At 37.0% G+C, this 26,415-nt stretch overlaps 1 protein-coding gene across 1 annotated transcript; it reads right to left on the bottom strand.

Moving 5' to 3' along the window:
• Positions 1-1,135: 1,135 nt before the first annotated feature.
• LRIT3 (leucine rich repeat, Ig-like and transmembrane domains 3) lies at positions 1,136-25,868 on the bottom strand. Its single transcript, XM_036853527.1, has 6 exons — positions 25,642-25,868; positions 25,218-25,286; positions 24,965-25,099; positions 21,759-22,231; positions 3,655-3,960; positions 1,136-2,268 (listed from the first exon to the last, which is right to left on the bottom strand). Exons 3-6 carry the CDS (start codon positions 25,078-25,080, stop codon positions 1,145-1,147), a joined length of 2,019 nt encoding a protein of 672 aa, XP_036709422.1. The 5' UTR covers positions 25,081-25,099; positions 25,218-25,286; positions 25,642-25,868; the 3' UTR covers positions 1,136-1,144.
• Positions 25,869-26,415: the final 547 nt, after the last annotated feature.

Raw genomic sequence — 26,415 nt, 5'->3', positions numbered from 1 at the left:
AACTTTTAAAAAACTAAATTTTATTTATGAAGCCCCTTTCCTATCTAATCATGTGACCCACTCCAATTCAATCTCCCTGATGTTTTTAACCTAGAGTTTGACTAAATAAATCCACTGAATTTGCTCTTTCAAAATCCTAAAACATCCTTTTGGGATCTAAAAGACTTTCAAAGTTCTTCCCTCTATCCAGGTAATCAAAATATAACATGCCAAAAGACAAACACTTTAGCTGTGGTCCTTTGGCTACCTGAATATCTTCTGACAAAGCAGAAGGAAAAAAAAAGAAGTGAAGGAAGTAAGGGGAGGGAGGGAGAGAAGAAAAGAGGGAAGGGGAAAAGAAGAGTATATAACAAAATATTAAAGAGATTGTCTTAAAATGAGCACATTTTTAAAAAAGACCCCATACAGTCTGTTAGCAGATGTATTAGAATGCAACAGTTACCATCTTCAAAATGGCCTTACTATTCCATGATCCTCTTTTTAAACTTATTTTTGCTAGTACTTATATTTCTAAGGGAAAATTTTTTCTTCCTTGCAATATAAATACCACTATACTGTATTGCAATGCATAATGGTACCAAGAGCTAGAGCTCTCCCTGTCCATGGGGTTGCATTTAACCTTAGTGAACGCAAAATTCTGTACTATTCCGCTCTCACCTACGAGGCAATGGCAGCAAATGTGCACAGAAAATGCCATAAAGCACTCTGAACAAGAATGAACATCAAGGCTTAGCTCATTATACTAAACTTCCTTCACTGCCCAAAAAACTATCTTTTTAAAATTCAGAGTTTACTTTTTATGACTATTTTCACATGAATTTATTTTTAAGAACTAAAACATTATCCTAAAATATATTAACTTACTTAGCACTACCCTGAAAATTATTTCTGTGGACATTTTCTCCACAACAAAAATCAAAACTATTTGTCTTTTCAGTTCAGAAGTCTCATGACTTTTTTAAAGCACACTTAAAAGCACTCCATTTGTGATTTTCATGAGGATAAGAAAGTGTCCAAAAGTCATCCAAACAGAGGGTCAACTATACCCTTAGATCCTTAATTTTGTGAAAGAAATTTTGTGGAGCTCACATTTGCCTGAGCTGTAAAACCTTAGCAATAATACTCTGCTCTAGAACCCTCACTTTTAAAAGTCATGAGATTCCACACTTGACCTAGAGCAAAGCAGCAATTTTTCTGAATCGTCTCTGGGCCTTCGTGTCCAAAGTTCCCCTACACTTTGAGACCTGGGGGACAGCGTTTCAAATTGGATATAAGTCTCTTTTGCCAAATCATCTTCCCAGAGGGAGTCTGACTTACACTGAAGTTTGCAAACTTTGTACAACAGGAAAAAAATTAATGGCAAGACAACAACACAGGCAGCACCACTCACCACCATAAGGAAAGACCCTTGAAAATCACCTTCTTCTTCAACTCTGTCAGTAGAAAAGGTGATACATTGGTCTTTCTGGGGAGGCATTCCTTTTGGACAGACACATGCTATATATTGCCAACCAGGCAACAAGCCACTTATGGTGACTTGGTTCTTGCTGGAGTCTGCATTAAGCAGTAGCAGGTCCTTCTCACCATACTTGGAATACAACACAGTCACTTCCAAATTCTGCGTGGTGTTAATGGTGTTCCACATCAAGATCACGCTTTCTTCAGTTTCGCTGACTACCTGGAGATTTTCTATTGTGGCATTCGTTTCCATCAGCAGGGCTTGATCCAACAATGCCAACTCTTCTCTTTTACTTGCACTAGCTGGGGGAAGCTTACCACTACCCGTCTCCACCTTGACATTTCTTTTCCCATCTGGGTGGAGTGACTGACGGCTGGCCATGGTAGTGCTTGTAGATATTCTAGTGCTTGGAGTTGTGGCTGAAGAAACAATGGAGGAGAAGAAAGGAGATAAGGAGAAGGAAGCAGTGGAGGGAGGAGATGAAGTAGAAGTAGGAAGAAAAGTGGAAGAAGCTGGGAAGGAAGAAGAGGAGGAATAAGGCCAGGGAGACGATGATGACCCAGGTAGAGATGCAGATGTTCTAGATCCCAGCTGGACCTCTTGCTCAGGGTGATCCCCAGTTCTTCTTTCAGAAGTTTCTGATGATATGGTGGTCATGACAACACCAACCACTGTCACAGTAACCACAGCTTCTGACATCCCAGCCAAATTTTTGGCCTTACACTTGTAATCCCCAGCGTCCATGTAAGAAATGCCTGTCAAGCTTATTATGGACCATCTGACTCCCTCCCCTGGAGATTCCTGAATTACTGGAAGAAAGAAAAATGCATAATCTGTGAGATAAAAGAAAGAAAAGATTCATGCAACATGCCAACTCAAAAGGCAACAATTTCTGCTTCTACACGCATACCTCTCACATAAGCCAAGAGGGAAATGGCACGCTGCAAATCTCTGATTGCAGGTGATGGTTCTGTAAATGGTTTACATGGAAGTGTAGGACATTCTGGGTGTCATGAAGTTTCTATGGGAAATAGTATTTTAAAAAGACATGGGGCTGAGAATTAAGAAACTTTGGCCTCAGTAAACTTTTGTTTACTAAGTAGTATGTGATTCTAGACAAGCCAGTTAGTGTCTTTAGGTCTCTGTTTCCACATTTTTAAAATAAGGGGATAAGACAAAGTGATTTCAAATATCCCTTCCAATTTTAACCCACTGTGATTCTGTAAAATGTTTATCACAAGACCTTACTTAAATATTTCTCAAAATATTTTTTCATTGTAATAAAGTGTTAACTATCCACATAGTCAGAAGGCATAGTGGACCATTTTCTGGCATGGAGGAGTCATAATTTCTATTCTTATCTTTCACAGTATATTTAATTTAGATAAACAAGTAAACAATGAGGTTTTTTATTTATGGAATAATACATAGTGTTTGCAAAATTGGAATTTTAATTTCCTAAACACTAAAATCTGAACATATTTCCCTTCTGTCTTGATTTCTGAAGCTTTCTGAAGAATAATAATATGCAGAGTGGTATTTCAGTAGCCCAAAATTTAACTCACTACCTTAAACTGTGGGCTTAGGCCTTGACATTTTTTAAAAATTCTATCAGGTTTCATTATTTCAGCCTCAATTTAAATTTAATTTGGAAGAGTTTTAAAAATATATCCCTTTACTCATTAGAATATCACTATTGAAACTAAGGCCAAAAAATTGATTTGATCATAGTAGGATCTAAAAACCTGTGTAATCAATATTTTTAAAAATTATATTTTTTGCCTCATAATAAAGTTCCTATGTAATTTATTATTTGAATAATCATTCAAAAATAAGAAACTTGTTTGAAATTCCCTTGAAGGAAATTTTAATTGTTATACATTTTAAAGTGAGCAGTATCCAAGATGATGGAGGAAAGATAAAGACAAAGGCCTTATCTGCAACCATCCATCCACTGCATCATGTTGTTTTCCATCTAAGAAAGAAATCAGATTGTCTAATTTCATCTACATAGTTAATCAGACAAACTGAGGAAAATATTAATCAATAAAGTGTACCTTTCAAATTTCTTCCATTCAACAATCTTAGCATATTTTATTAGAAATAACTAGCCAATCTCAAATCATACAAAAACATAAGATTAAGTTCAGTCATTTGTAAACTCCTTATTTCAAAGGCCTGAATTAAGAAGATACCTGTATAATTAACTGGCAAGCTGTCTGGTCTGGTCCAGGTGAGCTGCGGGGTAGGGTAGCCAGTGGTATCACACCGCAGCAGAACGTTACTGCCCAGAGCAGACGTGATCTGGGTGGCCGAGGTCATCACCGATGGCTTCAGACACTGCTCCAGCTCAGCCCGCTGAAATGAAATCCCTGTGAGGCGTTCCGGTTCACTACAAACCATCAGTGGATCGAGAAGTACTACCACAGGGTCAGCGACTTTTGACAATGCCATTATTTTGGAAATGTGACAGTCACAGAACCATGGGTTGTCCTGCAGGCCTAGACCAGAAGGGAGGAAAAGGTTGATAAAGGTTTTCCTGATGACTTCTGTTTATATCACAGCCTCGTGGGATGGCATTTCTGCACTGTGGCCCTAAAAACATAAGTGCTTTGAAGGATCAGAGTCACCTCTCTGTCAGTTTTGCTCTGCACTCCAGCCACCTAAATCAATATATCTTGTCAGTTCAGATCATTAATGATTATAGCTAACAGTTATGGAACATTTACTCTGTACTAGGCTCTGTTCTAAGCACTTACCTGTACTAACTGATTTAATCCCAATAATTCTATGAAAAGAATATGATTTCCCCATTGTAAAGATGAAGAAGCTGAGACACAGAGAAACCAAATAACTTGACCAAAGTCATTTAGCTAAGCAGTGTCAGAGTCGAGATTTGAATCCAAGTACCAAAGAATGACATAAATACAGTGATAGATTTCTAGGGTGCCATGAAAGTATTTATATTATTATAAGTATTATTACAGGGTGCTGTGAGGCACCTAACTCAGCCTGCAATATGTAATGATTTTGTGTGATTTTAAGGCATATTGAGGTAGTACAAGTTGTTGTAGCAAAAGTATAGAGTGAGATGCAGGCAATGTTAGGAGACAAGATTGGAAAAACTGGTAGAACATGGCTTGGCATGAATGTTACATGTGGTGGCCATGGAGGTGCACTGCTCAAATCCCCTTTCAAGAGAGGATCAGCCGCAGGGAATACAGTTAGCTGACAGCCTCCAGTTGCAAATGCCTTCAGGATCTGCCTCAGCTTTCAGAACTGTTAGCCAAAATGCTGTGTCCTTCAAAGAGGCTATCAGTGAAAGCTTAAAGAAAAGTGAGAAAAATGTTATTGGAAACTAGAGGAAAAGGCACCATTGTTATGGAGTAGCAGAAGGTTTAGCAACACTATCACCTGTGGTTAACATGGGAAGTAGAAAACGTACTCAATGAAATGAATGTTCTGACTAAGGATATTTCTACACAGTGTTGAAACTGCTGCTTGGTGTCTTCTTGCTGCTCATAGTAAAATGTAAAGGAGAGACAACAGCTAAAGGAAGAACTGTTAAATGTAAAGGAACTAAAACTTGCTAAGTTCAATAATAAAACTGTTTCTTACACCCAGCCTCTCCAAAATTCTCAGATTAAGAAGGGGCTTCAGAATAAAAGTCAAATCCATGTGGGTGGTTCTATACAATCAGTTGCTAAGATCTCAGAAGAATCTAAGATGGTGCTCCAGAGCATTCAGTCAGACAAAAATCTCCCTAAGGATCTTAAGGGTGATGTCCCATATCAGCCTTACATAAAAAGCCCAAGGTTGGAAAAGATTCATCTCAAAAAGATTTGTGGTTGTGGAGTGAATTGTACATTGATTTGTAAGGAGAAAAGACAGAACAGCAAGTTTAAAAAAATCTAACCCTGGTGGAAGATTTAACTGTCCATTCATAAAATCTAGACTTCTGTTTATGCCTATTTTTATTAAAACAGCATTTTGTGAGTGGTTCATATTTCTCTGCCAGTATTGGTAAAGTTTGCTGTTATTATTATCTTCCATATTAGAAACTTCTTTTCTTTCATGGGTGAATTACCTTGACCTTCTTCCTCTTACACTTAGTTCTGTGAATCTATGAGCAGTTCTCTAATACTGATTTAAATCCTACTCAACCTGCCAACAAACATCAAATTCACTCTGTCATATAATAATTAATATGTGTAGGGACTTCCCTGGTGGCGCAGTGGTTAAGACTCTGCCTGCCAATGCAGGGGACACGGGTTTGAGCCCTGGTCTAGGAAGATCCCACAGGCCACAGAGCAACTAAGGCCATGAGCCACAACTACTGAGCCCACATGCCACAACTACTGAAGCCCACGTACTCTACGGCCCATGCTCTGCAACAAGAGAAGCCACCACAATAAGAAGCCCATGCACCACAACAAAGAGTAGCCACCGCTCGCCGCAACTAGAGAAAGCCCGCATGCAGCAATGAAGACCCAACACAGCCAAAAAATAAATTAATTTAAAAAAAATTTGTTTTAATTGCTTAAAAAATAAATAACATGTGTAGAACGCTTCATACTTTCAAAACACTTTGAGTTGGTATGTCAGATTTTTTCTTATAAGATAATAACAAAAACAGACTTACAGATATAGAGAAGACACTTGTGGTTGCCAAGGGGTAAGGGAGGTGCAGGGGGAGGACTGGGAGTTTGGGATTAGCAGATGTAAACAATTACATATAGGATGGATAAATAAGAAGGTCCTATTGTATAGCACAGGGAACTATATTTAATATCCTGTGATAAACCATATGAAAAAGAATATATATATGTATAACTGAATCACTTTGCTGTACAGCAGAAATTAGACACAACATTGTAAATCAACTATACTCCAATAAAATTTTTAAAAATAAAATAAAATAATAACACAAGATGACAGTTATTGGTTGCTTCCTATGTGGCAAATACTGCACTTATCAAGAATTGTTAAGGGTCAACACTTTACCCTACTTTAGGGTGACCAACTCATCCCAGTTTGCCACCATTTTATGGATATTGGTAGAAGATACAAGACTCCTAGTCAAAGATGAAGAATAATTTATTAATCACAGTTCTGGAAGGAGACATTATCTTTATTATATTGGGTAGTAAGCGTATCTACCCTTTGCTCTGGAGGGAGATATAGCTCTGCTTTCCAAAGTGGTATCTCTTGAAAAGACAGTTTAGAACAAAAGGCAGTCACAGTGTCTACCTCTGTTCACAAAAGAAATGTGAGAGACAATGGAAAAGAGAGAGACCATGCTAAAGCGTTTGTCTATCTCAATCCTCACAATAGCATGAGGTGGATAATATTAGTATCATCCTCATTTTAAAGATGAGAAAATGCTCAGGGAAGTAAAGGAATCTGCCCAAGGTCACACAACCGGATGCAGTCAGTATTTGAACCTTGATATCCTGATCTTAAAGCTCTCATTCTCAACAACTGTGTATATGTTTTATACTGACCTTGGGAAGCTAGTATGATTCTTCCAATTTCATACCAGACATTAAGGCACAAAGGAAGTACTGCCTTGATTTTGTAAGTAGCTTAGAGTCCTAAGTCCCACGTGTTTGAGCCTCCTAGTCTAATACTTCTTCCACCATAACTCATCTCTTTGTCACCTAAAAACATCTAGAGCATGGGTGGCAGCTGTAAGTGCTGTCATCTACAAATAACAAATGTTAAAGTAGCGATGTCTGGAGCATAAATGTCTATAAAGGGAAAGATCAAGAGCTATAAAATTAACATTTTCATTTATGCTTTATGCTTTGAAACTATTATAAAAATGTGTTAATGGTGAAACAATTCTTTTAAAAACAAATCCAATTGGTTATATCTAAAAGTTATGTAAACCAGGAGTAAATATTTTTAAATCCCTCAAAAATAAAATATTTATTCAAGCTATGAAATATTTAAGGTCAAGGGTACAACTTTTAAAGTCTGAATAATAATAGTAATCTGAGGGCTGAACACATTCAAGTGTTTTTTCTTCTGGGGACAAAGTACAAGAACTCTCTGAAGTTAAACTATTACTTGTACTGCATTCCTTCAAGGCAAAGCACCAACCACAATCAGCAATTTGCATTAAGTAATTTATTTTATATAACTATTCTTGGATGGGGCAAAAGAACTTTGCCTTGTCCCTTTTCCAAAAGGGTAATGTTTTTCATGCATCACAGTAGTTGGATGTGCTATTCTTTATGAAAAGTCAGCGATAAATTCTAGTACAAAAGTTATTCTGCAGACTATAAGCTCTTGAAGGCAAAATCCATGCCTCAGTCAGTTTTGAGGAGGCAGTTATACTTAACAATTCAAAAGGGAAAGTAAAGTCTTTTCAACAAATGGTGGTAGAACTACTGGACATCTGCTTGGGAACAAATAAACCTCAACCACTACCTCACACTATACTCGAAAACTATTTTGAGCTGGGTCACAGTCATAAGTGTAAAAGCTAAGAATATAAAGCTAAAAACTGAATATAAAAGTTAAAACTATAAAGGAAGAATATCTCTGTGACCTGTAGGTAAGCAAATATTTCTTAGATGGGACACAGAAATCACTAACTATTAAAGGAAAAACTGATAAATGGGATGTCATCAAAATTTTAAACTTTCTGAAGGGCAGAGTCAAGATGGTGGTGTGGGAAGACACTGAGTTAGTATCTCCCCACAACTAGGGCACCTGCCAGCCGCTGGTGGGGGACCCTGATGCCCAAGGAGACGGGAGGAACCTCAAGTGCACCGCTGGGGGTTGGGCCAAATCTCCTGCGGCAGGAGCTCTGAGTCCGAACCACTGGCCCAACAGAGAACCTCAGATCTGAGGGAATATTCACTGAAGTGAGGTCTCATAGAGGTCTTCATCTCAGCACCAAGACCCAGCTCTACCCAACAGCCTACAAACTCCAGTGTTGGAAGCCTCAGGCCAAACAACTAGTAAGACAGGAACACAAACACACTCATTAAAAAAAAAAAAAATGAGATGGCAAAAAAATATGACACAGGTGAAGGAGCAAGGTAAAAACCTACAAGACCAAATAAATGAAGAGGAAATAGACAATCTACCTGAAAAAGAATTCAGAGTAATGATAGTAAAGATGATGCAGAATCTCAGAAATAGAATGGAGGCACGGATTGAGAAAACACAAGAAATGTTTAACAAAGTTCTAGAAGAACTAAAGAATAAACAAACAGAGATGAACAACACAATAACTGAAATGAAAAATACACTACATGGAATCAATAACAGAATAACTGAGGCAGAAGAATGAATAAGTGAGCTGGAAGATAAAATGGTGGAAATAACTGCCAGGAGTAGAATAAAGAAAAAAGAATGAAAAGAATTGAAGACAATCTCAGAGACCTCTGGGACAACACTAAATGTACCAACATTCGAATTAAAGGGGTCCCAGAAAAAGAAGAGAAAAAGAAAGGGTCTGAGAAAATATTTGAAGAGATTATAGCGGAAAACTTCCCTAACATGGGAAAGGAAATAGTCACCCAAGTCCAGGAAGCACAGAGAGTCCCATACAGAATAAACCCTAGGAAAAACACACCAAGACACATATTAATCAAACTAACAAAAATTAAATTCAAAGAAAAAATATTAAAAGCAGCAAGAGAAAAACAAAAAATAACACACAAAGGAATCCGCATAAGGTTATCAGCTGATTTTTCAGCAGAAACTCTGCAGGCCAGAAGGGAGTGGCAGGATATACTTAAAGTGATGAAAAAGAAAAACCTACAACCAAGATTACTCTATCCAACAAGGATCTCATTCAGATTCGATGGAGAAATCAAAAGCTTTTCAGACAAGCAAAAGCTAAGAAAATTCAGCACCACCAAACCAGCTTTACAACAAATGCTAAAGAAACTTCTCTAGGCGGGAAACACAACAGAAGAGAAAGACCCACAAAAAAAAACCCAAAACAATTAAGAAAATGGTAATAGGAACATACATATTGATAAAAACCTTGAATGTAAATGGATTAAATGCCCCACCCAAAAGACACACACAGGCTGAACGGATACAAAAACAAGACCCATATATATGCTGTCTACAAGAGACCCACTTCAGATGTAGGGACACATACAGACTGAAAGTGAAGGGCTGGAAAAAGATATTCCATGCAAATGGAAATCAAAAGAAAGCTGGAGTAACAATACTCGTATCAGATAAAATAGACTTTAAAATAAAGACTGTTACAAGAGATAAGGAGGCACACTGCATAATGATCAAAGGATCAATCCAAGAAGAATATATAACAATTATAAATGTTTATGCACCCAACATAGGAGCACCTCAATACATAAGGCAAATGCTTACAACCATGAAAGGAGAATCGACAGTAATACAATAATAGTAGGGGACTTTAACACCCCACTTACACCAATGGACAGATCATCCAAACAGAAAATAAATAAGGAAATACAAGCTTTAAATGACACAATAGACCAGATAGATTTAATTGATATTTATAGAACATTCCACCCAAAAGTGGCACAATACACTTTCTTCTCAAGTGCACACGGAACATTCTGCAGAATAGATCACATCTCGGGTCACAAATCAAGTCTTGGATAATTTAAGAAAACTGAAATCATACCAAGCACCTTTTCTGACCACATGGCTATGAGATTGGAAATCAACTACAGGAAAAAAAACTGTAAAAAACACGAATACATGGAGGATAACAGTGTGCTACTAAATAACCAAGAGATCACTGAAGAAATCAAAGAAGAAATTTAAAAGTCCATAGAAACAAATGACAACGAAAACACGACAACCCAAAACCTATGGGACACAGCAAAAGCAGTTGTAAGAGGGAAGTTTATAGCAATTCAATCTCACCTCAAGAAACAAGAAAAGGGCTTCCTTGGTGGTGCAGTGGTTAAGAATCTGCCTGCCAATGCAGGGGACACAGGTTCGAGCCCTGGTCCGGGAAGATCCCACATGCTGCAAAGCAACTAAGCCTGTGTGCCACAACTACTGAGCCTGCTCTCTAGAGCCCGTGAACCACAACTACTGAACCCCGCATGCCACAACTACTGAAGCCTATGCACCTAGAGCCCATGCTCCACAACAAGAGAAGCCACCGCAATGAGAAGCCCACGCACCACAAGAAAGAGTAGTCGCCACTCGCCACAACTAGAGAAAGCCCGTGCACAGCAACGAAGACCCAACACAGCCACATATAAATAAATTAATTGAAAAAAAAAGAAACATGAAAAATCTCAAATAAACAATCTAACCCTACACTTAAAACAACTAGAGAAAGAAGAACAAAGAAAACTTAAAGTCAGTAGAAGGGAAGAAATCATGAAGATCAGAGCAGAAATAAATGAAATAGAAACAAAGAAAACAATAGCAAAGATCAATAAAACTAAAAGCTGGTTCTTTGAGAAGATAAACAAAATTGATAAACCCTTAGCCAGACTCAACAAGAAAAAAAGGGAGAGGACGAAAATCAATAAAATTAGAAATGAAAAAGGAGAAATCACAGCTGACACTGCAGAAATACAAAGGATTGTAAGAGACTACTACAAACAACTCTATGCCAATAAAATGGACAACCACAAAGAAACGGACAAATTCTTGGAAAGGTACAATTTTCCAAGACTGAGCCAGGAAGAATTAGAAAATATAAACAGACCTATCACAAGTAATGAAATTGAAACAATAATTTAAAATCTTCCAACAAACAAAAGTCCAGGACCAGATGGCTTCACAGACCAATTCTATCAAACATTTAGAGAAGAGCTAACATTGATCCTTCTCAAACTCTTCCAAAAAATTGCAGAGGGAGAAACACTCCCAAATTCATTCTATGAAGCCACCATCACCCTGATACCAAAACCAGACAAAGATATCACAAAAAAAGAAAATTATAGGCCAGTATCAACAATGAACATAGATGCAAAAATCCTGAACAAAATATTAGCAAACGGAATCCAACAGCACATTAAAAGGATCATACACCATGATCAAGTGGGATTTATCCCAGGGATGCAAGAATTCTTCAATATATGCAAATCAACCAATGTGATATAGCACATTAACAAATTAAGGAATAAAAACCATATGGTCATCTCAATATATGCAGAAAAAGCTTTTGCCAAATTTAACACCAATTTATGATAAAAACTCTCCAGAAAATGGGCATAGAGGGAACCTACCTCAACAGAATAAAGACCATATATGACAAACCCACAGCAAACATCATTCTCAATGGTGAAAAACTGAAAGCATTTCCACTAAGATCAGGAACAAGACAAGGATGTCCACTCTTGCCACTCTTATTCAACCTAGTTTTTGAAGTCCTAGTCAAGGCAATCAGAGAAGAAAAAGAAGTAAAAGGAATACAAATTGGAAAAGAAGTAAAACTATCACTGTTTGCAGATGACATGATGCTATACATAGAAAATCCTAAAGATGCCACCAGAAAACTACTAAAACTAATCAGTGAGTTTAGTAAGGTTGCAGGATACAAAATTAACGCACAGAAATCTCTGGCATTCCTATACATCAACAACGAAAAAACAGAAAGAGAAATTAAGGAAACACTCCCATTTACCATTGCAACAAAAAGAATAAGATACCTAGGAATAAACCTGCCTAAGGAGGTGAAAGACTTGTACTCAGAAAGCTATAAAACACTGATGAAAGAAATCAAAGATGACATAAACAGATGGAGAGATATACCATGTTCTTGGATTGGAAGAATCAATAATGTGAAAATGACTATACTACCCAAAGCAATCTATAGAGTCAATGCAATTCCTATCAAACTACCAATGGCATTCTTCACAGAATTAGAGCAAAAAATTTTACAAATCGTATGGAAACACAAAAGACCCCGAAAAGCCAAAGCAATCTTGAGAAAGAAAAACGGAGTTGGAGGAATCAGGGTCCCCGACTTCAAACGATACCACAAAGCTACAGTAATCAAGACAGTATGATACTGGCACAAAAACAGAAATATAGATCAATGGTACAGGATAGAAAGCCCAGAGATAAACCCACACACATATGGGCACCTAATTTATAACAAAGGAGGCAAGAACATACAATGGAGTAAAGGCGGTCTCTTCAATAAGTGATGCTGGGAAAACTGGACAGCCACATGTAAAAGAATGAAATTAGAACATTCCCTAAAACCATACACAAAAATAAACTCCAAATAGATTAGACTTAAATGTAAGACCAGACACTATAAAACCCTTAGAGGAAAACATAGGAAAAACACTTTGACATAAACCACAGCAAGATCTTTTTTGACCCACTTCCTAGAGTAATGGAAATAAAAACAAAAATAAACAAATGGGACTTAACAGCAAAGGAAACCATAAACAAGACAAAAAAGACAACCCTCAGAATGGGAGAAAATATTTGCAAATGAAACAAGAGGCAAAGGATTAATCTCCAAAATATACAAACAGCTCATGGAGCTCAATATCAAAAAAACAAACAATCCAGTTAAAAAATGGGCAGAAAATCTACAGACAATAAATGCTGGAGAGGGTATGGAGAAAAGGGAACCCTCTTGAACTGTTGGTGGGAATGTAAATTGATACAGCCACTATGGAGAACAGTATGGAGGTTCCTTAAAAAACTGAAAGTAGAACTACCATATGACCCAGCAATCCCACTACTGGGCATATACCCTGAGAAAACCATAATTCAAAAAGAGACATGTACCACAATGTTCATTGCAGCTCTATTTACAATAGCCAGGACATGGAAGCAACCTAAGTGTCCATTGACAGATGAATGGATAAAGAAGATATGGCACATATATACAATGGAATATTACTCAGCCATAAAAAGAAACGAAATTGAGTTATTTGTAGTGAGGTGGATGGACCTAGAGTCTGTCATACAGAGTGAAGTAAGTCAGAAAGAGAAAAACAAATACCATATGCTAACACATATATATGGAATCTAAAAAAAAAAAAAAGGTTCTGAAGAACCTAGGAATAGGACAGGAATAAAGATGCAGACGTAGAGAATGGACTTGAGGACACGGGGAGGGGGAAGTATAAGCTGGGATGAAGTGAGAGAGTGGCATGGATATATATACACTACCAAATGTAAAATAGTTAGCTAGTGGGAAGCAGGAGCATAGCACAGGGAGATCAGCTCAGTGCTTTGTGATGACCTAGAGGGGTGGGATAGGGAGGATGGGAGGGAGGCTCAGGAGGGAGGGGATATGGGGATATATGTATGCATATGGCTGATTCACTTTGGTGTACAACAGAAACTAACACAGTATTGTGAAGCAATTATACTCCAAAAAAGGTCTATTAAACAAAAAAGAAATTTAAACTTTCTTTCCAAAGACTCCATGAAGAAAATGAATAGACAAGTCCCAGACTTGAGAAAATATTCATAATGCATACAACTGATAAAAGACTCATATTCAATAATAAAAAGACAAACAACCTTAAAAAATTATAAAGAAATATACCAATGGACAATAAGGAAATATAAACTGTCAATACCATTACTTATCAGGGAAATGCAAATTAAAATGAAAATGTGAAACCACTCCCTGACGTATCTACTCCCAAGAATGACTGAAATGAGAAAGACTGACATCAAGCATTGGTAAGGATATGGGGCAAGCAGACTGTGTTAGGGGGAGTGTAAAACAGTATAACCTCTTTGGAATACTGGTAGTTTCTTCTTCTTCTTCTTTTTGTTTTTTATAAATGTCTGCTGTTTATTTTATTTATTTATTTATTTTTGGCTTCGTTGGGTCTTCATTGCTGAGCGTGGGCTTTCTCTAGTTGCAGCGAGCTGGGGCTACTCTTTGTTTTGGTGTGCGGGCTTCTCATTGCAGTGGCTTCTTTTGTTGCAGAGCATGGGCTCTAGGTGCACAGGCTTCAGTGGCTGTGGCACGCAGGCTCAGTAGTTGTGGCTCATGGGCCCTAGAGCACAGGCTCAGTAGTTGTGGCACACAGGCTTAGTTGCTCTGCAGCATGTGGGATCTTCCCAGACCAGGAATGAAACCCACATCCCCTGCATTGGCAGGCGGATTCTTAACGACTGCGCCACCAGGGAAGTCCCTGGCAGTTTCTTAAGACGTTACGTATATAGCCATCCTATGACCTAACAACTTCAATCCTAGGAATTTATCCAAGAGAAATGAGAACATATGCTACAAAAAGCTATGCACAAAAATGTTAATAGCAGCTTAATTCATAATAGCTAAAAACTGGAAACAGCTCATGTGTTCAACAACAGGAGAAAAGATGAACAATTGGTACAATCATACAATTGAATATGACTCAGCAATAAGCAACTACCGATACATGCAACAACATGGATGAATCTCAGAAACATAATGCTGAGTGAAAGAAGCCAGGCACAAGAGTGCCTCTTAAATGATTCCATTTACATGAAATTCTAGGGCAGGCAAAATTAACCTATGGTAATAGAAGTAAAAATAGTAGTTCCCTGGGGTGGGGGGAAATTGACTGAGAAGGAGCACAGAGGAACTTTCCGGGGTGATGAAAATATTCTGTATATCAAGAGTCCCCAACCCCCAGGTCACGGACCGATACCAGTCCGCGGCCTGTTAGGAACTGGGCTGCACAGCAGGAGGTGAGTGGTGGGCAAGCGAGCAAAGCTTCATCTGCCGCTCCCCATCGCTCTCCATCGCTCTCCATCGCTCTCATTACCTCCTGAACCATCCCCCACCCCGACCCTACATCCATGGAAAAATTGTCTTTCATGAAACTGGTCCCTGGTGCCAAAAAAGATTGGGGACCACTGCTGTATCTTGATGAGGGTGTGCATTTTGTGCAGGTATATGTTTATCATCATTTACCAAACTGTACACTTAAAATCCACTGTATGCAAATGATACTTCAATTCCTCAATTTAAAAGAAATTTAAGGAGTTCCCTGGTGGCCTACTGGTTAGGATTCCAGGCTTTCACTGCTGTGGCCCGGGTTCAACTCCTGGTCAGGAAACTGAGATCCCATAAGAAGCGTGGCATGGCAAAAAAACAAAATTAAGTTAAATGTTTAAAAAAATTTTTTTAAATAAAAGAGTGATGTCTCTGGAGACGGACTGTGAAGTTGAAGCTGACTCTGCCTCTTTACCAGCTGGAAAAACAAGGTGATGACAATTACAGACCCACTTCATGGGGCTGTCCTAAAGGCTGAGATAATGCCAGGCAGTCCTCAGAAGAGTGTCTGGCAAGAAGTAAGGCTTAACTGTGTGAATTTGTTTCCTCCATGCCTAGGAAAGAGCAGGCACACCAACAGAGACTGAGAAGTATTCGTCAAACTAAAACAATGTCATTTTACAGAATTCTGTGGGAATACTCAGGGCCACCACTGCCCTTCTGGCAAACCCCTTTCTGAATAGAAGAGCTCTTTTACAATGGAGCAAATTTGGGTACCAGTAAAAAGGACCAAAAAAGCATTTTATACTCTCTGCTACTGCAGGTTTTTTCCTCCAAGATATACAGTGATAGGCCTTGCAGAGTTTGCCTGTGTAAATATGTCCTTATTCTTGAAAAAGAGGCCATGGAAATTTACCTGTATTGCAAATCAATAATCTAGTTTCATAGTTAATTTAAATGTTCATTTGCAGGACACTAGTTTACATTTTTACAGATACATTAAAGGACAATTTTATTAGGTTGATATTTTTATTCACACAGAAGAGAGAGGAAGTAATTGAAAAGCCTCTCCCTAAATTATTTTTTATTAAATAAATATATGATTTAAAGAGATCAGTAAAATAAGATATATGAGGAACATAATTCTAGTATTATTACATACCTTGCATTACAAAGGAGTGGGGAAGAGCATGGGTTCTAGAACCAAATGGCTTGTATTCAAACCCCAGCTCCATCACTATGTGATAAATGACTTTGGGCAAGTGTTTTAACTTGTGCCTCATTTCTTCATCTGTAAAATGGGGATGAAATGGTATTTACCATGGAGTGAGACTAGAAGAAGTTATATCCATAAACTTTTTGGCCATGAGTAAGCATTCCATCAATATTAGCTATTACTATTTATTATTACAAATAGAATCTGTTAACAGCAATAAACATAGGCCAATAAAAATGAAATGGAAACAGAATGTATCCCATTATAATAGTACAAAGGTAAATTCTACAGGGTACCTGGAAAGATATAATTGCTACAGTTAAACACTGAGTTCTAGAAAATCTAGAGCTGGTTCTTATTACCATATTTTAATGATGAAATTGGAGGACTCAAATATAGTTAAAAATAACAAAAAAGCCAAACTAGAAAAATCTTTCTTTATAAGACACTCACATCTCAGTCACAGCTGCTATAGATTGCTGTTGATCTAAAATCATAGCCTCAGAGACTGTCCACTTTATATTCTAAAGAACTATCACATAAACTCAACATTTCATTACATTCCTATTAGCAAGATGGAATAAATCCTGTCATCTCCATCTTCCAGATGTGAAAACTGAGTTTTCTGTGTGTGATTCACACACATGAACTAGTCTTCTTTTGAGAGGGTAGCACTTCTTTCCCCTTTTGTTACATAGTAGTCATGACTTTGCTAAGGTCAGCTGCCACACATGGCTGGACATGTTTCAAAATATCTTTTGTTATTTATTATCATGATTATTATCATAATTTAAAAAGTAATGCATGATCATTGCAGAACACTTTGAAAATACAGAAAAGCAAAAAGATATCAAAGAGAATAGTTAACCAATTAGTGTAACTTTTCAGTCTTTTTCTTTGCAAATTTTAAAACAGTGATCATGCTTTATATACAATTACATAAATTTAATGTTACACTAAAAGTATTTTCACATTAGTTTTTAAAGAATCTGAACCCTTCCTCAACAAAATATTAGCAAACCAAATCCAACAATACATTAAAAGGATCGTACAACATAATCAAGTGGGATTTATTCCAGGGATGCAAAGATGGTTCAACATCCACAAATTAATCAATGATTACATCACATTAACAAAATGAAGGATAAAAGTCACATGATCATCTCAATGATGCAGAAAAAACTTTTGACAAAATTCAACATCCATTTACGATAAAAACTCTCAACAAAATAGGTATAGAGGGAAGGTACCTCAACATAATAAAAGCCATATATGACAAACCGGCAGTCAACATCATACTCAAGGATGAAAAGCTGAAATCTTTTCCTCTAAGATTAGGAACAGTTCAAGGAAGCTCACTCTCACCACTTTTGTTCAACACCATATTGGAAGTCCTAGCCACAGCAATTAGGAAAAAAAAAAAAAGGAAATAAATAAATAAATAAAAGGCATTCAAATCTAAAAATGAAGAAGCAAAACTATCACTATTTGCAGATGACATGATACTATATATAGAAAACTCTGAAGAACCACCAAAAAAAGAATAAATAATTCAATAAAGTCACATGACACTAAGTCAATATACAGAAATCTGTGCATTTCTATACACTAATAACAAACTATCAGAAAGAAAAATTAAGAAAACAATCCCATTTACAATTGTATCAAAAAGAATAAAATACCTAAAAATCAACTTAACTGAGAAGGTGAAAGACCTGTACACTGAAAACTGTAAGACACTAAAGAAATAAATTGAGGATGATACAAATAAATAGAAAGATATCCTGTGCTCACGGATTGGAAGAATTAGTATTATTAAAATGTCTATACTACCCAAAGCAATCTATAGATTCAATGCAATCTAATCAAAATTCCAATGGCATAGCTCACAGAACTACAACAAATAATTCTAAAATTTGTATGGAAACACAGAAGATCCCAAATAGCCAGAACAATCTTGAGAAAGAACAAAGCTGGAGGTATTATGATCCCTGATTTCAAATAATACTACAAAGCTATAGTAATCAAAAGAGTATAGTACTAGCACAAAAACAGGCATGAAGATCAATGGAACAGAACTGAGAGCCCAGAAATAAACCCACATACATGTGGACAATTAATTTACAACAAAGGAGTAAAGAACACACAAAGGAGAAAGGACAATCTTCAATAAATGGAGTTGGGAAGACTGGACAGCCTTATGCAAAAGAATGAAACTAGACCACTATCTTACACTATACACAAAAATTAACTCAAAATGGATTAAAGACTTGAATGTAAGACTTGAAACCATAAAATTCCTAGAACAAAACATAGGTGGTAACCTCACTGACATTGGTCTAAGTGATGTTTTTGTGGATCTGACTCCAAAGGCAAGGGAAACAAAAAGACAAATAAACCAATGGAACTAAACTAAAAAGCTTCTGCACAGCAAAAGAAACCATCATCAAAACAAAAAGGCAACCTACTGAATGTGAGAAGATATTTGTAAATCATATATCCGATAAGGGGTTAATCTCCAAAATACATAAAGAAGTCATACAACTCAACAACAAAAACAAATAAACATCCTGATTAAAAAATGAGCAGAGGATCTGAATAGACATTTTTTCCAAAGAAGACATAGAGATAGCTAACAGGCACATGAAAAGATGTTCAGTATCACTAATTATTAGGGAAATGCAAACCAAAACCACAATGAGATACCACCTCACACCTATGAGAATGGCTATTATCAAAAAGACAAGAAGTAACAAATGTTGGAGAGGATGTGGAAAAAAGGGAACTCTCATACACTGTTGGTGGGACTGTAAATTGGTACAGCCAACATGGAAAACAGTATGAAGATTCCTCAAAAAATTAAGAACAGAACTACTATATGACCCAGCTATTCCACTTCTGGGTATTTATCCAAAGAACACAAAAACACTAATTCAAAAAGATATATGCACTCTATGTTCATTGCAGCATTATTTACAATGGCCACGATATGGAAACAACCCAATGTCCAACGATGGATGAATGGATAAAGAAGATGTGGTATATATACATACTATGGAACACTATTTAGCCATAATAAAGAATGAAATCCTGCCATTTTGACAACATGGATGGACTTTGATGGTATTATGCTAAGTGAAATAAGTCAGACAGAGAGAAATACTGTATCATTTCATATGTGGAATTGAAAAAAAAACAAACAAAATAAAAGAGAAATGAACTCATAGATACTGAGATCATATTAGTGGTTACCAACGGGTAAGGGGAACAGAGGGGTGGGTTGGCAAAATGGATGAAGGGGGTCGATTGTACAGTAATGGATGGTAACTAGACTTGTGGTGGTAATCACTTCATAGAGTATACAGATGTTGAATTATAATGCTGTACACCTGAAACATATAATTTTTTAAAAAGAATCTAAACCCTAAAACATAAAGCTGTTTATCTCCATGGACAATGAAATTTCATAACCCTTTCCCATTTGATCCCTAAGTTCTCATTCAGATTTAACTCACAAGTGAAAAATATTAATGTTCTATAAATTATTTATATTAATATTAGGAACTAATCATTAGAGAGCTATTAATAGCAATTTAGTAATTTGATTTTATTTTCTACTATGTGTCTCCATTGGGTAATTTTATTAGAACCAAGAATTGCATCCAAAGAAACTTTTAAAAATATGTAGAGAAATAAAATTTCAATGTTTAAGTTAAGAAAATTTCTAGCCATTAGTCTTACTCATAAGGATTAAATTAGTGACTAGAATAAAGTAAATATATGCTACAGTATGGGTTTGCATAGTTCCTATTAGAGTATATATTTTAAGGACTCCACAACTATTGTTAAAGTAAACTAATTTTTTTCTCTAACCCATCCTACAACACCTCTTTTATTTTCTAATCAAAAATGTTTGAAGGACTAGATAGATAGTGGGAAAAACATGAAATAGCTGTGTAAGAAAAATTTCTTTGACCTTTTCTCTATCTGGTTCCTATTATTCATATTTTTAGTTTCATAAGCACTAAAATGCATATACATTTCAACAAAAGTAATGCTAAAGCAATTTAAGTGTTGTCACAATACTTTCTCTTTTTTTCAGTTAGAAAATTTTTTATGGAAGTATAGTTAAGGTACAATATTATATAAGATACAGGTGTACAATATAGTGATTCAAAATTTTTAAAGGTTATACTCCATTTATGGTTATTATAAAATATGTAGTACTTTTCTTTTTATCAAAAAAATCTCAAATTTATCTTGTATTTTATTTATTCTTTATTTCAGCAAATATTTGGCAAGTGATACTGGGAGGAATTTCTGAGACAATTTCTTAACATCTAGTTGTTTCTCATTCCAAAGACTTATAAGTCATTTCACTGGCCAAACACTCAGAATTTCTTTCATCCTTCTGAGAACTATAACCTCTTCTGCACCCATGATGGACATAACTTGTGAAATAACAACACAGCCTTATTGGGTGAACAAAACTTTAGCAAATCAAACTGCTTGGTCAAAGCCTCAGGCTTATGTCTCATACAAAAGTGGAAAAGGCCTCACTGCCCACAGATACCGCCGAGAAGGGTCTCAGTTCACTGATTTCAATCGGGCAACCACATTTACTGGGCATTCACCATGTGCAGAGCACCGTGCAAAGCACTGTGGGAAGACACACAAAAAAGAGAGAAGTGTTTGCTAGAAGGAGCTTACATGTTAAAATTCAAGACAAATACCCATAGAACCTAAAAGAAGTTAGGATCAAAATACACAAAACTAATCACAGCTGAACTAAGAGACCAGACCCATTAGGATACCCATTTAGGGCCAGTAAAATAACTGGTGTCTAGACTAGTTCTTTTTAAATTAAGAATATTTGGAAGATACACTTCCTAAATAATTAAACCAATTAAACCACTGCTACCTCATAAAGATGCAGATGCCCTTCCCCCACTCCTGAAGAGCCTGATGAAGGGCTGAAAAGAGACCAGAGCAAAAGGTTGGCTGTGGCAGAGTATGGAGCACTGGTGAGCTCATGAGAATCAGTGCAGGTTAGTAGGTTTTGTCACTCTTCTCCAGGTTCTCTAAGAGCAGCATTAGTCTCTCAGTTTATGAGGCCAATTCCCTTCCCTCCCCCAACACACACAAACATACACTGCTGCCCTCACTCCACACACATGGATGCATACATGCACACACAAATACATGCACGCTCGTGCACAGACACAAACAGAGCCATTACACCTTACACAGGGCAGATGGGTAAACTGACCTAGGTCAAATGATAAAGTACTATTCCATCAAAAGTGCAAGTATAGAGTAAAACAACGAATTCAATAGACATGAAAATACTGCACAACTGAAGGTATACCGAGCAAATCATCTGGATCTGAGAAGCCCAGAGGCTGTGATCTTACCAAGAATAATTCTTCTTGCTGAAAGGTCCAGGCTTCTGGATGATGTTGTGACTAAGTGGGACCAGCTCTCCAGGAAATCTGGCGGCAGTGTGGTTAATCTGTTGCTTGATAAATCCAAGTAGGCAAGGTTCTTCAGATACGTGACTGCCTCGTTTGGCACGCTGGTTATTCTGTTATTGTGCAAATCCAGGGTCCTCAGACGGGGCATGTCCCTCAGAGATGTCCAAGGGAAGGCAGCCAGAGAATTTCCATCCAAGCGCAACTCATGCAGCTGCTTTAGGTTGTAAAAGCTGCCGGTGTCAAGGCTGGCCACAGAATTATAGGTCAACCAGAGGTACTGGAGCTCCACCAGGTAGTAGAAGGCCTCGGCCGGGATCCTACGGACAACGGTCTTCTCTATGCGAAGCTTCACAGTGTCCACGGGGAAGTTTGTAGGTACCTCGTTCATATCCAGGTCACTACATAGCACAGACCTAGTGTCACAGAGCAATGGAAGAAAACGTGTTTTCTGAGACTCATTTGAAAAAAGTAACACTTATTTGAAACGAGCATCGAATTCTTCATTCCCTACTGGTTTGCACAAAATACCTATTCAGCCTGGCTAAACTGTTCATTAATAATCTGTCAATATCATCACCTTCTTCTAGGTTGAACTATATGAAATGGTCATTTCTGTAGGTTAAAAACAATCAAATATCAGCAATTTCATGTGATTCAACCTGAGCTCTTTATGTGTCAGGCCTGTACAATACACATCACATCTATCCCTGTATTTAATCATCACAACAGCCCAATGAGTTGAATATTGGGTAATAGGTAAAGGCACCAGCTCTAGAGTCAGGCTGATCTTGGTTTGAATCTAAGCTCTATCACCTCCTTTGTGGCCATGGAAAGTCACTTTACCAATCTCTCAACTCATTTTCCCACATGGCACTGTTATGATGATTAATTGAAATGGATGGAAAACTTTACACCTTCCTGGCACATAATAAGCACTTAATGGGTATTTGCTATTATTATCTTCAATCTCATTTTTACAGATAAAATAACTGAGGCCCATCAACATTAGGTAACTTCCCAGGATCACAGAGCTAGTGGTTACACAACCACCTTTCAGACCCACAACTGTCCAGCTCCAAAGTGCACACTCTTAACCTCTCCAGGAAATGGCCCATTTTAAAAGAATCCCCTACTGAAGTTATAAATTGATCCTTTTAAAGAGGAGCACAAGAGAAAGGAAGGAAAAAAGGAAGGAAGGTAGGAAGGGAAAGGAAACAGCAAGTGTTCATACTAGCTGATTAAAATTAAGCCCTATTTTAACAATGTGACCTGTGCATTGCTTTCAGTCTAAGGAATAAACCAGGAACTGCAAGTTTATTTTTTTTTACCACTCACTAATTTAGGTGACCTTGAGCAAGTCACATCGTGGTCTTGTTTAGTGGCACATGTAAAACAGGCATAGAAAAACAAGCCTGTCCCATGTGTGGGTGTAAAGTATGAAAAATCAGAAAATTTAGATTCATTTAAACCTGAAAAAAAAGACCTATTTATCTCCCATTATATATTCAGTCCCACTGGATTGCTGAAAGTGAACAATAAAACGTTTTGCAAAGCATCATCTAAATTATAATACATTACACATGTAGTAAATAATAATAATAAAACGGCCATTCAGTAAAACACATCACATTAAATACGTGAAGTTTTAAAGCCAGGCTATAATGTAAAGAGAGGGAAAAGGCATAAGCAATGTACTGGTCACGTCATCTCCTCTCTTTAACTTTAGGAGAAGAGCCTATAGCATCATTGGAATTCTCTAGGTACACCTCTCACTCTTCATCTCTATTCTGAATCACAAATTTCAGTGCTACTTTATACCAGAATGATCCAGCTTCTCCTCATTAAGTCAGCGTTCCAGTGTGTTGTAATGGAGGAAAGCCTGGATTGGAAGCTAAAAGACCTAGCGTCTTTGTCAGGCAGTCACTGCAGCAACTCAATGCTGTGACCTCGGACAAGCCATTTAGTCTCTGTATGATTTAGTTTATTCATTTAAAAATGACAGTGGTCAAACCAGATTATTTCTGGAGTTCTTGTCAGGCATAACATGCTACGATTTTTATAAAATCCATCAATAATGGGGCCACCATGAAGAAGGAAACATTTCTGTGACTGTTTTCTCAAAGGGAGCCTGATCTGAGTCATTAACTGCAGCATACTTTTGCCAAGTAGGTCTTTAAATTGTTACATTCTTCTCACTGTCTTTAACCACCTAGTGACTATCTCAAAGAGATACCAAGAGTTAGTAAATTTTATACAATAACAAGACAAACTACACAAAAATACGTGTTAATTATTATTATTTATTTGTATAAAGTTGTAAGATATAAATTGAGCGATTCTTTTAACAAATTACTCTAAGAGCCTCACTGTTCACTTCAACCGAATCACAAAAAAATCTGATTTTGTTATTAATATCCTCTCCAAAAAAAAAATCAAGGTTTACTATGTTTAGCCAACAAGAATTCTGTTTTGCATTTAACTTCTATCTAAAAGGATTCATGCATATTATAAATAAATACTTATTCTCAATCCACAAGTAGATTTTAAAGCAACACAGAGGTTAAGTAACTTCTGTAAGGTCCCACAGTGTGTGCAACACAAAGTGTGGACCCATTTCTTTCAAACTCCAATACCTTAAAATGAGAAATTCTGATTATGAACCTCTCTAACTTCACTCATGTGATCGTCCTTCCTACTTCCTAAGGTCTATCCAGTTGCCATGAATAATCCTCAAAATGAAATGCAAAACACTGGAAGCAGATGATCTGGGCATGTCACACACCTTCTGATCGGCCCTGCCCTCTCGTGCTTTCTATATTCAGGCTGAACTGGTCACACGCATTTCAGTAGTTTGACCTCCTGCAAGGTTCATTTTGTGAATACAAGTGCAATGAATATTTTATTAACACGGAATGTGTTTGAGAGTCTCAAATAATCTGAGGGGCTTTGAAGGAGTTAAACTGCTCGAAATGAAAACGTGAAGGAGCAGGCAACCAGGATTAACACAATTACGTTAAAGCTTATCTAGATTAAATCTTCTCTTCTCTGACTTCTGATCAACAATTTGCTTTCAAAACAAGGCCATCTGGTTTGAGTCCTTTTCCTCGGAATCATCAGAACGCTTAGTAGCAAGGAGAGAAGCGTACCTCGATCCCATGCCGTCATCTCCGCCATGATAATCACAGGTGCACCGTGAAGGACACGGACAGCTCACTCTTGCCAAAAAGCTAAGCGCAACGCACAGACTTGCAAAGAGACGCATGGCTCCTTTTAGAGGTTATCTGGACAAAAGGTAAAAACCAAATCCTAAGCATTCAGAAACTGGTGTGCCAGGAATACAAGGGGCCATTTAGTAACAGAAGATTACACGGGATTAGATGAGATCTGTAGTTACTTAACCTTCAAGTGTATCTTGCAGGGGATCAATCGACCGAGCCTTTGAATATGGTTTCAGCAAAGTAACACATTCTAAGAGAAATGAACATCAAACACATGTCAGAAAAATTTCAATAGTTGTCCATATCTAGATTTACAAGAAACTGCCTGTTAAATCCCTTTCCTATAGAAGTAATTGTTACTACACCTTGAAGATACACATAATGCTCAAAATAATTCAATGTCTTAGCAGATGTTAGAAAACACTGTATATTATTTGAAGGTTATAACATTACAAATTTTACTTTTTGCTTTTTCCAGTATGAATAATATTTAGTTTTATAAAATTTAGCTTTAGAAATAGAAGCACATGACATAAAATTGATTGAGTAATCAACATTGCCACATACTGGTTAGCCCCCAAAACAAACTAAACAGATTCCAGTACCTAGAGTTTTTTAGGCAAGATGCTTCCATCCGTCACTGTCGTGGCAGCACTAGGACTGTGGTGACAGTGCGTCGTGCAGCTCTCCCAGGTCATTTCTGTGCCATGCAGGCTCATCCCAACACATTTATTTTTCTAGTGAAGCCATTATCTTTTTTCAAGAATATATTTTATTCCAAGTTAGTTTCCCAAGTTATGGGCAATCAAACCTTATCTAAAGCTTAACCGTCCTGTTTTTAGCATATATTAGGCTCTATCAGAAAATAAAAATTAAATTAAATATTTTAAAAACAACTTCCAACAACTTTACAGAGGACAGGACGAGCAAAGAGCTAGTGGCACAAAGACACTCAGAGCTCTCTGGGAACACTAAACATTTAATTTGGCCAAGGGAAAAGACAAAAGCCTGAAAAGTCCCTGTGGGACCATGTTGAAGAGGGTCATGAAGGTCCAACTGACAGATTTATACTTACTTGGCAGGTGATTGAAGAGTTTTTGAGCTGAAGATTTGGGGGATTGGAACTTTATTTTTAAAAAGTTATTCTAGTTATAAACTTGATGCATTGACTGCAGTGGAGAAAGGCAGAGGATGGGGAAATAAATTAAGAGATTATTAGGGCAGTTTACGATTCCAAATATATAGAGACAGTTGTATATATATAGGACTAATGCCCTTATTTTCCTTTATATGCAGCCAAAGGTGCTAAAGAGACAAATTTTTAAAAAAATAAAATAAAATAAAGATAAGAAAATACAATATGCAAAGATACACAGCCT

This window comes from Balaenoptera musculus, chromosome 5 (assembly GCF_009873245.2).
Source record: "Balaenoptera musculus isolate JJ_BM4_2016_0621 chromosome 5, mBalMus1.pri.v3, whole genome shotgun sequence".
Lineage (NCBI taxonomy): Eukaryota > Metazoa > Chordata > Mammalia > Artiodactyla > Balaenopteridae > Balaenoptera > Balaenoptera musculus.
The sequence above is the reverse complement of the archived record's forward strand: the minus strand, read 5'-3'. Positions and strand labels throughout refer to the sequence as shown.